Source organism: Microtus ochrogaster, chromosome 2 (assembly GCF_000317375.1).
Source record: "Microtus ochrogaster isolate Prairie Vole_2 chromosome 2, MicOch1.0, whole genome shotgun sequence".
Classification (NCBI taxonomy): Eukaryota; Metazoa; Chordata; class Mammalia; order Rodentia; family Cricetidae; genus Microtus; species Microtus ochrogaster.
The window spans coordinates 360,584-373,774 of NC_022010.1; the positions used below are offsets into that span (position 1 = coordinate 360,584).

General features: G+C 41.3%; 1 protein-coding gene across 1 annotated transcript in view; it reads left to right on the forward strand.

Annotated features, from left to right (window-relative positions):
- Ttc28 (tetratricopeptide repeat domain 28) overlaps nt 1–13,191 on the forward strand; it is a 511,718-nt gene that overhangs the window by 22,781 nt on the left and 475,746 nt on the right. The window contains exon 2 of the mRNA XM_026783808.1: nt 8,867–9,145. Coding sequence (XP_026639609.1) covers nt 8,867–9,145 — 279 coding nt within the window. The remainder of the gene's footprint in view (nt 1–8,866; nt 9,146–13,191) is intronic.

Sequence of the window (13,191 nt, forward strand, 5' to 3'; positions counted from 1 at the left end):
TAAGGTCATGCTAAACTTCCTTAGCGATCAGGGAAATGCAAATTAAAACAACTTTGAGATACCATCTTACAGCTGTCAGAATGGCTAAAATCAAAGACACCAATGATAGCCTTTGCTGGAGAGGATGTGGAGTAAGGGGCACACTCATCCATTGCTGGTTGGAATGCAAACTTGTGCAACCACTTTGGAAATCAGTGTGGTGGTTTCTCAGGAAATTTTGGATCAACCTACCCCAAGACCCAGTAATACCTTTCTTGGGAATATACCCTCACCCCAATTCTAACTGAGCTTGGGGCTCTCTGTTTATTCCAATATGTTGGACATGTGGAGAGACCGAGTTTGCAAACTTACATAAAATAAGGGTAGCAGTCTCAGTTCTGTATAGAGATATGCAGGTAACAGTCTCAGCTCGATAGAGGGCAAGTCACACCCACAAACAGCTTGAAGCTGTCATCTTTGGTTTGGTTTGGCACCTTTATCTTGTTCATTGTCCTGTGTTTCTGTGTGTTGTGTTTTTGAAGCTGACTATATGGGACAGACTCAAATCATGACTTCTTTGACTTTAATATCATGATCACTTACAGGACTTTAGAGATAGAACCATAAGCATAGGTGTTATTCTTTTTTAAAAAATGCTGCAAGATCCCCAGTGGCAGTAGGCAGCAGAAATGCTGTAGGTCCCAAATGGTGGTGGCGGGCCATGTAGTGGCAGGCAGCGAGCTCTGGGAGCAGCCAGTACCAGGCAGAAATGGCTGCCAGTCCCAGAGCGGTGGCCCAAGTGGTGGCGGCGGGACATGTGGCAGCAGACAGCGGGCCCTGGGAGCAGCCAGTCCCAGGCAGAGACAGCTGCTGGTCCCAGGACAGTGGTGGCGGGCCATGTGGCAGCAGGCAGTGGGCCCCAGGCAGAGACGGCTGCTGGTCCCCGAGCAAGGGCTGGTTCCAGGCAGGGAGACACATGGCGGGCGGACAGAAGACAGAAACATGGATAGACAGGACATGCAGGGTGAGGTTGAATGTTTATTCTGGCTGCCCCAGTTCCTTTGTGCTGTGGTGCCTGGTCTCCTGCTTTTTATTATAAAGAAGACCTGGGAATGTTGTACTTTCCTGTCGCTTTAAGGGACAAGCCACGCCCACTCCCATTACCTCTGATCTGCCTGCTGCCATCTTGGGCCCTTCCTTTTCTGCTTCCTTGACGTGTGTACTTTTTATTATAAGGAAGACCTGGGAATGTTATGGTTTTGGTCCCTTTAAGAGACAAGCTACACCCATTCCCCTCCCCATCCGCTGAGGCAGGCTGATCTTCAGCTTCCCGCCTGAGCTTGCTCTCTTTTCCATCTTCCTCTTGGAGAGGCAGCTTCGCTTCTGCCTCTCTCCCCACTTCACTGCTTCCTCCCTTATCTGTCTCTTTCTCCTCTTCTCTCTCTCTCTCTCTCTCTCTCTCTCTCTCTCTCTCTCTCTCCCTCCCTCTCTCCCTCTCTCTCTGTCTCCCCATTCACTCTTCCTCCTCCATAACCCCCTGTATAAACATTCAACCTCACCCTGCATGTCGTGTCTATCCATGTTTCTGTCTTCTGCCTACCCGCCATGTGTCTCTCTGCCTAGAACCAGCCACCGGGGATCTTGCAGCATTTTTTAAAAAAGAATAACAATAGGGGTATATTTTCCTAAAAGGGATAAAACAAACTCTACCCACTGCCTTAAACATTTCATGAAACGGAGTCAGCCTTGGACCCAAGCACAAGGCTGCAGGGCAGCATGCTTGTGTGGATGGGTGGCTGGACTATGCATCCTTGTTGTTGCAATGTAGCAAGGCTGCCAGCCACAGTTGTAGTGGGCGGATGTACCCCAATAGGATTTCAAACACTGAGCAGAGAATCTGGGGTTAATTACTATGACTTGAAAGGTTAACAATTTTTTCTCTGCATGCTGCATACTACCCTGCCCCCTCCCATGCTGGTGGATGAGTTCCGTCTGCCTGCTCTGGGGTCTGCATGCCTCAACTTCTGGTCAAACCTGACTAAGGTTTGGCTCCATGGGTCAAGGGCTCTGGCTATAGGGCAATGGCCATGTTGTGACGCTATAGCCAGATTTCCCTCCACAAGAGCTGTTTTGGTCAGATCCAATGTGTTATAAATATCTGCCATCACTTATAGGGGCTGGCTACAATTATTGGTTAATGTATGAAAAAAAACTACTGTTGGTCTCAAATGTTTCACGCTGGTCTCGTCTCAAATGTTTCACGCTGGTCTCGTCTCAAATGTTTCACGCTGGTCTCGTCTCAAATGTTTCACACTGGTACTGGATTTTATGTGATATAAATTTAAGGATTTTTTTTGTTTTAGTATTTGCATGTTTCTACTCTTGTTTAAAATATTGTAGCCATACAATATATTATATACCACTGAGGGAAACCACAAGAAAGACTTCGGTAAGAGTTTTTATGTTGTCTGAAAAGCGCAAGAGATTTTGGTTTGTTGTCTAAAAAGCAAGAGAGATTTTGGTATGTTATCTGGAAAGCAAGGGAGAAAGCAGGAGACTAAAAGAATAAAAAGAAAACTGGACTAAAGGTATATGAAAAGCTATAAAAGGTCAGAAGTGGATGTAAACTATGTTTGCTGTGGTTTCTCATACATGCAAATACTGAAAATGCTTGTTTTGTTTAAAAGTTTGTCTACATAAGTTTTTTACTAGCTGAGACAGAAATGGTCTGGCTATTTTTGCTGTCTCTACCACCCATCACTTTTGTGGCCACATTTACGGGTCTGACTTCAGAAATTTATCACTGAGCTCTGGTTACTAAATTTGGGTTAGCAGAAATTCATATCACTTTTTGGTATAGATAATGTTAAAACTGCTATGTGCTGTTTTTTTTTTTTATTAAAAAGGTGGCTCTAGAGTTGGATTATGGCTCTTCCTATGTTAAACCCATGTTTTATTTACTTAAAATCTATGCATGGGCAATTTTAAAGAAACCGTAAGGCATAATTCCATTTTAAATTTGGCATTACCATTTTGCTAGAGTTAAAAAAAATGGATGCCACATGATTTCACCGCCATCTTGATTAAAGCTGACCACGTGGAGTGGGTCTAACAGATCTCTAAGATAGTTTGGATTGGGATAGATTTTTGCATGATAACTCATGTCCCTTTCTAAAAAGAAAATATATATATATATATTATATATATATATATATATTATATATATGGATTTAAAGTTTTAAAACTGCACCTCAATGTTTTTATACTCAAATGTACCTAGCTCTGCCAGCTAAACTTTGTTTATTTAAGAGTGATAATGGTTATAAAGACATACATGGGTAATAGGAAACAGCTGAGGTTTACAAATGTATGGCAGGACTAGCGTCCCAAAGAATTTGCAGTCAACAATGGACCTTAATAGTTTTAGAAATTCCAGTGCCAGGTGATGGTCTCCAGCAGTACCAGCTACAGTGAAATGGAGCAGGCTAAGATCTAAAAGCAGGCTAAGTATATGCTGTCGAGGGTGGGACTAAAGAAGTACTTTATTTTTTATATTCTTGATATTGCAGAGAGACATTTAAGAGATTTTAATTTATTTAGAAAAAAATTTAAATTTATAAGGCTGTGAGACAACTATAAAATGTGTTGTATTATGTTTTATATTGTTAATATTTAAGCTTAAAATAAAAGGCTAAAAATTAGGGTCAGAGCCATAAGCACCAAAAACTAACCAGAAACGGAAATGTCTATTTCTTGTTATACAGAAGACAATGATCTAAGCAGTTTGATAGAGGGCTTGGAACAGCATCCAAGCCTATGAATCTCAATCTTTTGGAGGTTGTACAGGGGTAGTCTGGGACCACTTGCACGTCAGATGTTTTAATTAAGATTCACAACATAGGATAAACTGCACTTGTAAAATAACAACAGGAAAAATTCTGTAATGGAAGGATCACCATAACATGAAAAACTATATTAGAAGGTAAAAGCATTAAAATATTAACTAATGGTTTTAAAATATATTTCTTTGTTCAAGGTCTGTTTAGGCTTAAGAATGTATGCTTAGCCTCCTTATCTTTGCTAACTTTGTTGGGTTTAAGCTATTTGGATAAACTGAGTCATAAATTTTTGTATTGACACTAAGAGGTTTGGCCCTCCTTCTGGGGAAATGTTGTTTCTATGTCAACCACTCTGGGGTAATTAGAGATTCAGTGGCTTTGTTAATGATAGAGAACAGAACACTCACAGGAAAGCTGGGTGAAAACTTGTTCAGCTGGTCTCCTTGGCTAACCACCTTATTTTCAGCTCTAACAGGCCCCTAATGATCTTGCTTCTTCTTATTAACAGACTTGATGGCTTTTGTTCCAGAATGGGCCAATACTTTTCGATTGATGGTATTGAGGTTCCAGTATCACCCCCCTTGAGCCCCTGAGCAACAGGAATCATGATTGAATCCTGTAATTGGTACTTGTGAAGGGGGAAAAATATAGTGCCCAGGGCAGCTTGCTACACACCTGTCAAGATGGGTTCTATAGATCAGCAGGAAGGTAGACCTGAGTCTCAGTTTGCCCTAGGACAGTGCTAGCTCTTAGACTCCCTCCTGTTTCTGTTTCACCCTGGGACTGTTCCTTGCCTTTGCAGGAGACAGCATTAATAGCTAGATATAAACTTGTTCTGTGTTTACCCTTGGAATGACTAATTCAGTTTATTAGCTTTAATTCAAAATCATTGCAGAGTGTGGAGTTCTAGTCTTGTAAAAGCTGATAATTTATTATAGACTGTTAGAAAATACAAGTTAGTTAGTCATCTTTAAAGTACTGATATAATTAGTTACGGGAATAAGCCTTATTTAGTTCCCCATATATGTTTTCAAAGTCAAACTTAAAGCAAATAATGCGAAACAAAGTTTGTTTAATCAGACATACCTAGGCAGCCCTCATACTTCAGAGATCTGCAGAATATGGCATTTAAAATAATGATTAAAAAGATCCTAGCAATAACCCAAGGTCTCCAAAGAAGATTATGAGACACCATGATGTCTCCACGTGAATTACGATGATGCTGACCACTGGACGAGATGCCCCAGTGCAACACCTGCTGCCAGGACCTGGTCCAGACTGTGGACAAACAGTAGGATCTTGGAGAATTGATTGTACCACAAAAGTGGTAAGGTCAGTCTTTTCTATGTCCCTCTTCCACAGAAAAAAAAACATTCACCATATGGGCCTGGCTTAGACAGTAAGTTGACGCTGACCATTGGGCGAGATATTTTTGCTTCCAATGCTATGGAGACCTGGGTATGACTTACTGTATATGGATTCTGGACTCTGTCATTTTTAATAGATTCAGAAACTCTGTACTCAGATATACTTTATTTATCTTTCTCAGATCTCTGATAGTATTAATGGCTAGGGCAGTTATAATGTCTGTTTAACAGCAAAATGTATCCATATTCTTCCACAAAGCTATAGCCAACTTGTTAGCTCATTCTAAAGCTAAAGCTACCATACATGGTTCTCTGGAAATAAATAAATAAATAAATAAATATATGTATATATATATACACACACACATATATATACACACACATTCTTCTAACCAAAATCTGTAGTTTTTGCTAAGATTCAAAGATATAAATCTATTCCTTCTGTTTACAGATACCTGTTATCTAAATTTTTCTAAATTTTAACTTCTTTTCCTAGTTTAAACATATCTCAGTAGGCTTCCACTTGGCTGGCAGATGCATGTAAACATCAGTTGCCGACTACAACCTCCTCTGAAGTCAACAAGCCCTAGACTTCCTGAAAGCTGATGTGGCCCAGTTCAGCTGATATGATTGCTACCTACCTGTCCCTTCAACAAAGTCTGCCCCATTGCCTAAATGTCCTCCCTACTTTTGGCTAGCCTTTCAACCAGTTTGGGCCTGGATAACAATGCCCCAATGTCAGCTTGAAGTAGTTGAGGAAAGGAACTTGTCGTCCTATGCTTCCTGCCTAAAATAGGTTGAAAAGCTAAGACAAAGGGGAACTCCCTGGCAAGGGGGACAAGATAACTACCTATAGTGCCTGTTGATATACCAGAAAAATAGGTCCAGGGTTGTCAATTAATGGATTTATTAATTTAAATAGTTCCATACCTCCTTAAAACCTGGGGCAAGCAGGACCCAAGATTGGGTCCTGTCATCAGTGCTTGGGAGCCAGCCATGATAAGCTAAATATGAACAGATCACCCAAAGGAAGTTCTTTACTTCCAACCATTATCACCTGCCAGTGTAGAACTCAGCCATTGATAAGTTTAAAGGAGGCCTGAGTCTCAGTAGTTTACCCTGAAGCAATACCTATTTGCAGGAAGAACCGCAAGCTGAGATTACCCAACCACACCACCCAAGAACAAACTATCTGAAGGAAATGCCTAACATTCCAACTGCTGTAGATAGGATCACCTGCTAGCACACACTCACCAGGACACCCCTAGACAAATGTCTGCCAATCAGGGGTCCTGAACCTCAGAAACCCCTCACCCCCATCTTTACCACTATAAAAACTCAATTCTAACTGAGCTTAGGGCCCTCCATTTATTCGAATATGTTGGACACGTGGAGAGACCGAGTTTGTAAAATTGCATAAAATAAAGTCTCTTTGCTTTACATACGGGACTTGGTCTCCTTGTTGGCTTTTGGGGAAACTTCGCGTATTTGGGCATAACAGGAGGCAGAGGCAGGCGGATCTCTGAGTTCAAGCCCAGCCTGCTCTGCAGAGATTTCCAGGACAGCTAAGACTACATAGAATGCTGAGAACTTACTGAAAAGTTTTTGAGACCCAGTAAATCTCTCTGCCAATGCAATAATCTGAATCAGACCAAATCAAACCGAATTTAAAAAGGTCCAAGTTTAATGGATACTAACACTCAAGTGGCCTTCCAGGCTCTCAGAGAGGAGATAGGAAAGGAAGACCAGGATATCATGTCTTTGTTCTATGGGGGGGGTAGTTTAAATACCTGAGGTAGTGACTTGAGCATCTCTGGGAAGGGGTTACCGGTTGGCAGGCTTTCTCAGAGGTGGAGTCTGGACAGAAGCAACTCCCGGGGGAGGGGCTTGGGATGGAGCTTTACACTCAAACATTACAGACTGTTTGGATATATGGATGCCAGGGGCTGAGGTGAAGCCTTAACCCAAACACTACAGACTCTTTGGATATAGGGGTGCCAGGGTGGGGTGACACTTCAAAGCAAATATTCCAGACTCTTTGGGTATAGGGGTGCCAGGGGTGGGGTGACACATCCAGCTACATCTTGAGTCTGAAGCACAGGAAGAGACAACACTCAAAATGGCATGAGGCTTTGAGACTTCAAAGCCTGCCATGGTGATGTACTTCTCCAAAAAAGCTGGACTTCCTGGAGGTTTCTAGACGGTGTGACCAACAGAGACCAAGTGTTCGAATGCATTAACCTGTGTCCTATGGGGAACATTCTCACTCAGCATTTCATTCCTTGATCTTCATAGGTTCCTAGCCATGTCATGTTGCAAAATGCATGTAGTTCAAAGTTTCCAAAACCCCTATAGTTTTTCACAGCCCCAACACTGTTTAAAATTCTCTTTTAAAATAAGTAATGCTGCATAGGTGTGTGGGTTCACACGGGTCCGTTAAATGAAGACTCAGAGACACATGAGAATGAACTTCGGCTCTGTGGCTTCTGCGGGCTCAGTCTCTGTGAACTGAAGCACTTTCCCTTTGCCTCTTGGCATCCTTATTTTTTCTCTATGTTTACACTTTAACTAGTAGATTTCCTTATCTCAAAACAAACTGAATGAAGTTTCCATAACCACAATGCCAGGTGCAAATACCTGATTCATGAGGTCCCACGGTTTTCTGGGTTTCCTCTAAACCAGGTTTTGCATAGGCTTTGTGTCCATGGGAAACTCCCAGACAAGATTCACACAGGGCAACAAAAGGTATCTGTGACACAAACGGTGGGTGAGGAGCCGAGTGAAAACTCCAGAGCTAGGCCAGGTAGAGGACAGCAGGGTTTCATCTCTAGTGGAGGTTGCTTGCTAAATTTCTGACTCCAGGCAGGCATGAATTTCTGCCACAGTCTCTTTTTTCTTTCTTGTTTCTTTCTTTTTCTGTTTTGGTGGGAGGTTACAAGGTTGGGGGTGGACTTGGGAGGACTGGGAAGTGAGTTTGATTGGTATGTATAATATGAAATTCCCAGATAATCAATACAAATATTATGTTGGGACAAAATTTAAAAAAATAAAGTCTCTTCTGAGTCTCAATGCAGCCTCTTAATTGTAATCTCCTATAAAATAAGAAAAGTACATATTTCCAAAATATGATAGCCTGCTGGGCATGGTGGCACACAACTTTAATCCTAGCACTCAGGAGGGAGAAGCAGGCAGAGCTCTGTGAATTCAAGGCCAGCAAAGGGTAGAGAGATCATATCTTAAAAACCATTCTGTTTCTGTATTTAGCCATCTTGCTGTGGGGATCCTGTCTCTGCCTCTTGAATATGAAGATTACTGATGGCTACTACACCTGCCAAGGTTTACATGGGTTTTAGAGATCCCAGCTCCAGGCTTCTTGCTTCCATGGCAAGTGTGTTATCCACTGAGCTATATTCCCCCTCCTGTATATGTCCATTTAAGGAACTATCAGCAGTTTCAAGGAAAGCTTATTGTTCAGAAGGACAAAAGTCAACTTAGAGAAGCAGAATTGGTTAACTCCAGATTCAGAAAGAGACCTTGCTGTTGTCATTTATAGCGTTATAAATGATAACACTTGCCTCAGTGAATAAAGTAGAGAGAGATCAAGGTGGATACCTGCATCAGCTTCAGGCCCCAGGAATCTGTGTGGACTGTTTGAACTTATGACAGTTTCTTTGTTTGTAGATTCCTCTCTTTGGTGCTAAGACTATTGTCCAGAGAAGTCCTGATGAACCAGCACTGAGCAAAGCTGAATTTGTTGAGAAAGTCCGTCAGAGTAACCAGGCCTGTCATGATGGAGACTTCCACACAGCTATTGTTTTGTATAATGAAGCCCTGGCAGTTGATCCTCAGAACTGCATTTTATATAGCAATAGATCTGCAGCCTACATGAAAACCCAGCAGTACCACAAGGCATTGGATGATGCAATCAAAGCCCGACTCCTCAATCCCAAATGGCCAAAGGTAGCAGTTTTATTTACTTTCACAGAAGCATCTATTTTCATATGTTAGGATAACATTTCATTGATTCAGTACAGATATTCATTCATAGAATCAATACTGCCACAAAATCTACAATGATCAAAAACCAGCAACCACCTTCCTTTTTAGTGGTTTTGTAAGTGTGCCTTCTGTCCATGTTTAATTCTTTCCCTACTTGTTTTAGATTTTGGTTTATCTTTTTGCTGAATTACAGGATCCATTCAGGTTTTAGATATCTTTTTTTCATACAAATGTTTAAACATGGTAGAGTGATTGTATTTATCTCCTTCAATTTAAAATGAACTAACTTAGCCATGTATTGGTACATGCCTTTAGTCCCAACACTTGGGAGGCAGAGATAGGCGCATCTCTGAGTTGTAGGCCAGCCTGGTCTCTCTTACACAGAAACCCTGTCCTAACCATCCCCCCCCAAAGAAGAATAATTTAATCAGGGAATTCTTCGCTAAAAAAAAATCATAATTATATTCTTTTGAGCATTGCGTGGTACAAGTTGGTGATTTTATTTTTTTATAAAGATGCTTTTAACTTAATGATAACATTACATTATTATAGATGTATAAAATATGATATATATGTATTCTAAGTTGAAAATAATTTAAGTGAAAAATAAATAAGCTGGGTATGGTGGTACATCACCCAGCATTCAGGAGGCCAAGGTAGGAGGATCTTGAGTTTAAGGTTATTGTTTTAATAAAAACAAAACATAATACACATTCAAACATAACAGCTTTGGTGGCCCTCAGGCTTCTATACTTAGTCTGGAAGTTAGACAGAGTTGTTTAACACAAGCTGGGTATGGTGTTCAAGTTTGTAATTCTAGTACTCAAAAAGAAAGATTTCATGTTTGAGGCTAGCATGGCCTGCATAGAAAGTTCTCTAAGACAGCCTGGGCTTTATAGCAAGCCTTGTGTTAAAAAACAAACAGATGATGACATTTATGGGTAGAGATGGCAGTTGTGACTGTGGAGGATAAAATTGGGGCTTGGAATCCTAGAGGAGCCTGAAGTCCTGAGTTAATGTGAACCTGAGATGACCAGGTACACATATTTTTCACAGAGAATAGAGGGAACAGGTATTCTTGACTGAACTCAGTCCCAGATATTTCCACCAATTTGATTAAAAGTTGACCTATGAAATTCGGAGGGTTGCCTTTTCCTCAGATGGTTTGAAATCAAAGAGGCACAATTGATATAAAAAGAGAAAGCAGCCAGAAAAGGAGATTGTTTGGAGTTGCTGGCTGATGGTTTCCACCCAGCAAGAAACTCTGGGGATGTTGACATCTCTAAATGCCACATGTCTCCTGCCTGATCCTGACCACAGTACTCAGTGTTGGGCACATCAACATTTAGGGGGCTCTAAGAGGGCACCTACTTTTGAACCTTTCTCAATACCTACATGTTGGGAGCTTCATATCCATGGAGTTTGATCCATTGACAGGGTCTTTCTTTGTATTAGGAAATAAAACTTTTTGTATCTGAGACTTAGAGATAGCAAACGGAGTGAGGCTGTATCTGGCCACCTGCAGAGGAATTTCTACTCTATCTCTCATGCTGTGCTGCCTACAAGATGTTGGCTTTCTATTCATTAAGTGCTCCAGCACACATACACCAAAGCTGTGTTGTTTCTGTGACTTCCCTCTGGATTCTGCCTTTCACAGCTCCTTAAAACTTTTTTTCTTTAAGGTTTATTTATGTATACAGAGTTCTGCCTGCATATTTGTCTGCAGGTCAGAAGAAGGCACCAGATCTCATTATAGATGGTTGTCAGCCACCATGTGGTAGTTGGGAATTGAACTTAGGACTTCTGGAAGAGCAGCAGTAAGTGCTCTTATCCTCTGAGCCATCTCTGCAGCCCATGTGATGACTTCTTACAGTGTCATTGTAATTCTGTTACCAACGCTCAGGGTCAGGGCCAGGTGTTGCCAGGTTGTTGGCTTTTTGTTCAACAGTGAAATAAAAGCCCACACAGATTTCACAGAAACTTATTACTTTATTTTAAACAAAACAATAGACTACATCAGAATATACTGCTAGAGAGCAGTGGGCCACACAGTGAAGATCCTCAAGGCTTCAGGTTATTGCCTGTGGCTTATTTTTCTGAGGTCCAGATCAAGGAGGGGCTGGTTACTAAGGGACATAGTTTTGGTGGTTCTCTGTTTTGATCCATTGGTTAGGTCATATCATAATTTTTCTCCTACACATTTCCCTTCCCCCAATGTATCAGCCTTTAGGTATATGCATGTCCATTTATATATAAACATAAGATTATAAATAGGGGATTTTTCATGAAAGTTCCCTTTGGGGACAGCTTGCTTTACTGTGAGTGTATCCAAATAGGCCACATTAGTCTTCATGGACATCAGGAGAGTAAGAATGACTAGGACAGGACTTTTTTTTTTTCTTTCTTCCGAGACAGGGTTTCTCTGTAGCTTTGGAGCCTGTCCTGGAACTAGCTCTGTAGACCAGGCTGGCATCGAACTCACAGAGATTGCCTGCTTCTGCCTCCCGAGTACTGTGATTAAAGACATGTGCTACCACTGCCCAGCTAGTATAGGACTTTTAAAACAGTACTTCCAATCTTGCTTACCAGCAAAGGAGTTACTGGAACAATGCTCCAAACATCCAGTTTGACTGCAGTAGTGAAGAGGGCTTGTAACTGGAATGTAGTCAGTCTGACCTCAGAGGACCATCCGTGCATCTTCAGCCTGTGCAAGTGAGTCTTAGTGGGGGAAGATTCCATTTATGAAACTTTGTCCACTTTCAAAGTCTTTGTTGAACTTCTAGCCATTTTGATATGCAAATGTAGTTTCTGATGTCATTTCGGTAATAAAAGTATATCCTTTCTTTCAGTGGTTAAGTTCACACTTCCTTACCTGAGAAGTAACTGCTGCTTGGCATAATGCCCTTATTTGGGCAATGGTGGATACTGTTTAAAGTTCCTCTGTTATAGTCAGAATTGCTTTGATCTTGGCAAGTGCCTGTGACTAGTAAGACATTTTTTTTCTTTTTAATTTATTATTTGTGTGTGTATGCATGTTCTTGTATGTCATTCACATGTGTAGAGGTCAGAGGATTATTGTAGAGGCAGTTCTGTCAACACAAAAGTATAACTCTTACCTCAAAGAAGATAAGGGATAGTTTATTTTGAAGCCAAATATAAGTGATAATAGCTTAGAAACAAATACCACGTTCTAATAAGGTAGCAATTTCATGAACATTCTATACTAACAGAATAAAGAAAATTATAAATCAAGACTTTTTTTTCAGTACAACAGTGAGGACACTGGGTAGGTAAGTTCTAGCAAAGCAGGAGAGTTCTGCCGTAGACCTCAGATGCTGTCTGATGGTGCTCTTAGACCTTCTGTCTAAGGGGTCTTGATCATGTTTCTTAGTCAGTTAAAATGTTAAAAGGCAGGAAAAATGTTCCTGAAGCTGAAAAGCCAGCCTCCTCTCCAGGACAGGGTTTTAAGTCTTTGGAGTCTTTCCATTCTACTTCAGGGCTGGGCAGTTTGAAGAGAGACAGGTGGTTGATTGGTTCACAGCTGTTGTGCATATGTGCTTGAACTTGTGGGCCACTCCATCAGCAGGGGGCCCTACTGACAGGAGAAAATTCACAAGTATTTTGTTTTAAACTGCCAGCCTTTTGTTCCAGATCAGGAGGGAGAGGAAGAAGCCAGTTATCTTTGAAGTTCACCATCTTTATCACCTACTCTCTGCTCTTTTCCCTATCTGTCTGCCTACCTTCTACTCCCTCACTTTCATTGGTGGAAACTAGGATTTTGGTAAGCTAAGATACCCCAAGGGGTTTTATCTGTGATGTTGGGTCCGACATAGAAGTGAGCAAGGAATGGCTCTTTAGGGGCCTAAAAAAATAGCAATTGGTGACCTACTTGCTTGCATTAGGGAATTCAGTTGCCCCAGACCTCTGTTCAGAGACAGACCCCCTTGTCCACAGACCAAAGGCCAAAACCAAAATAAAACGAAAACAGTAGCAATCACTACAAAAAA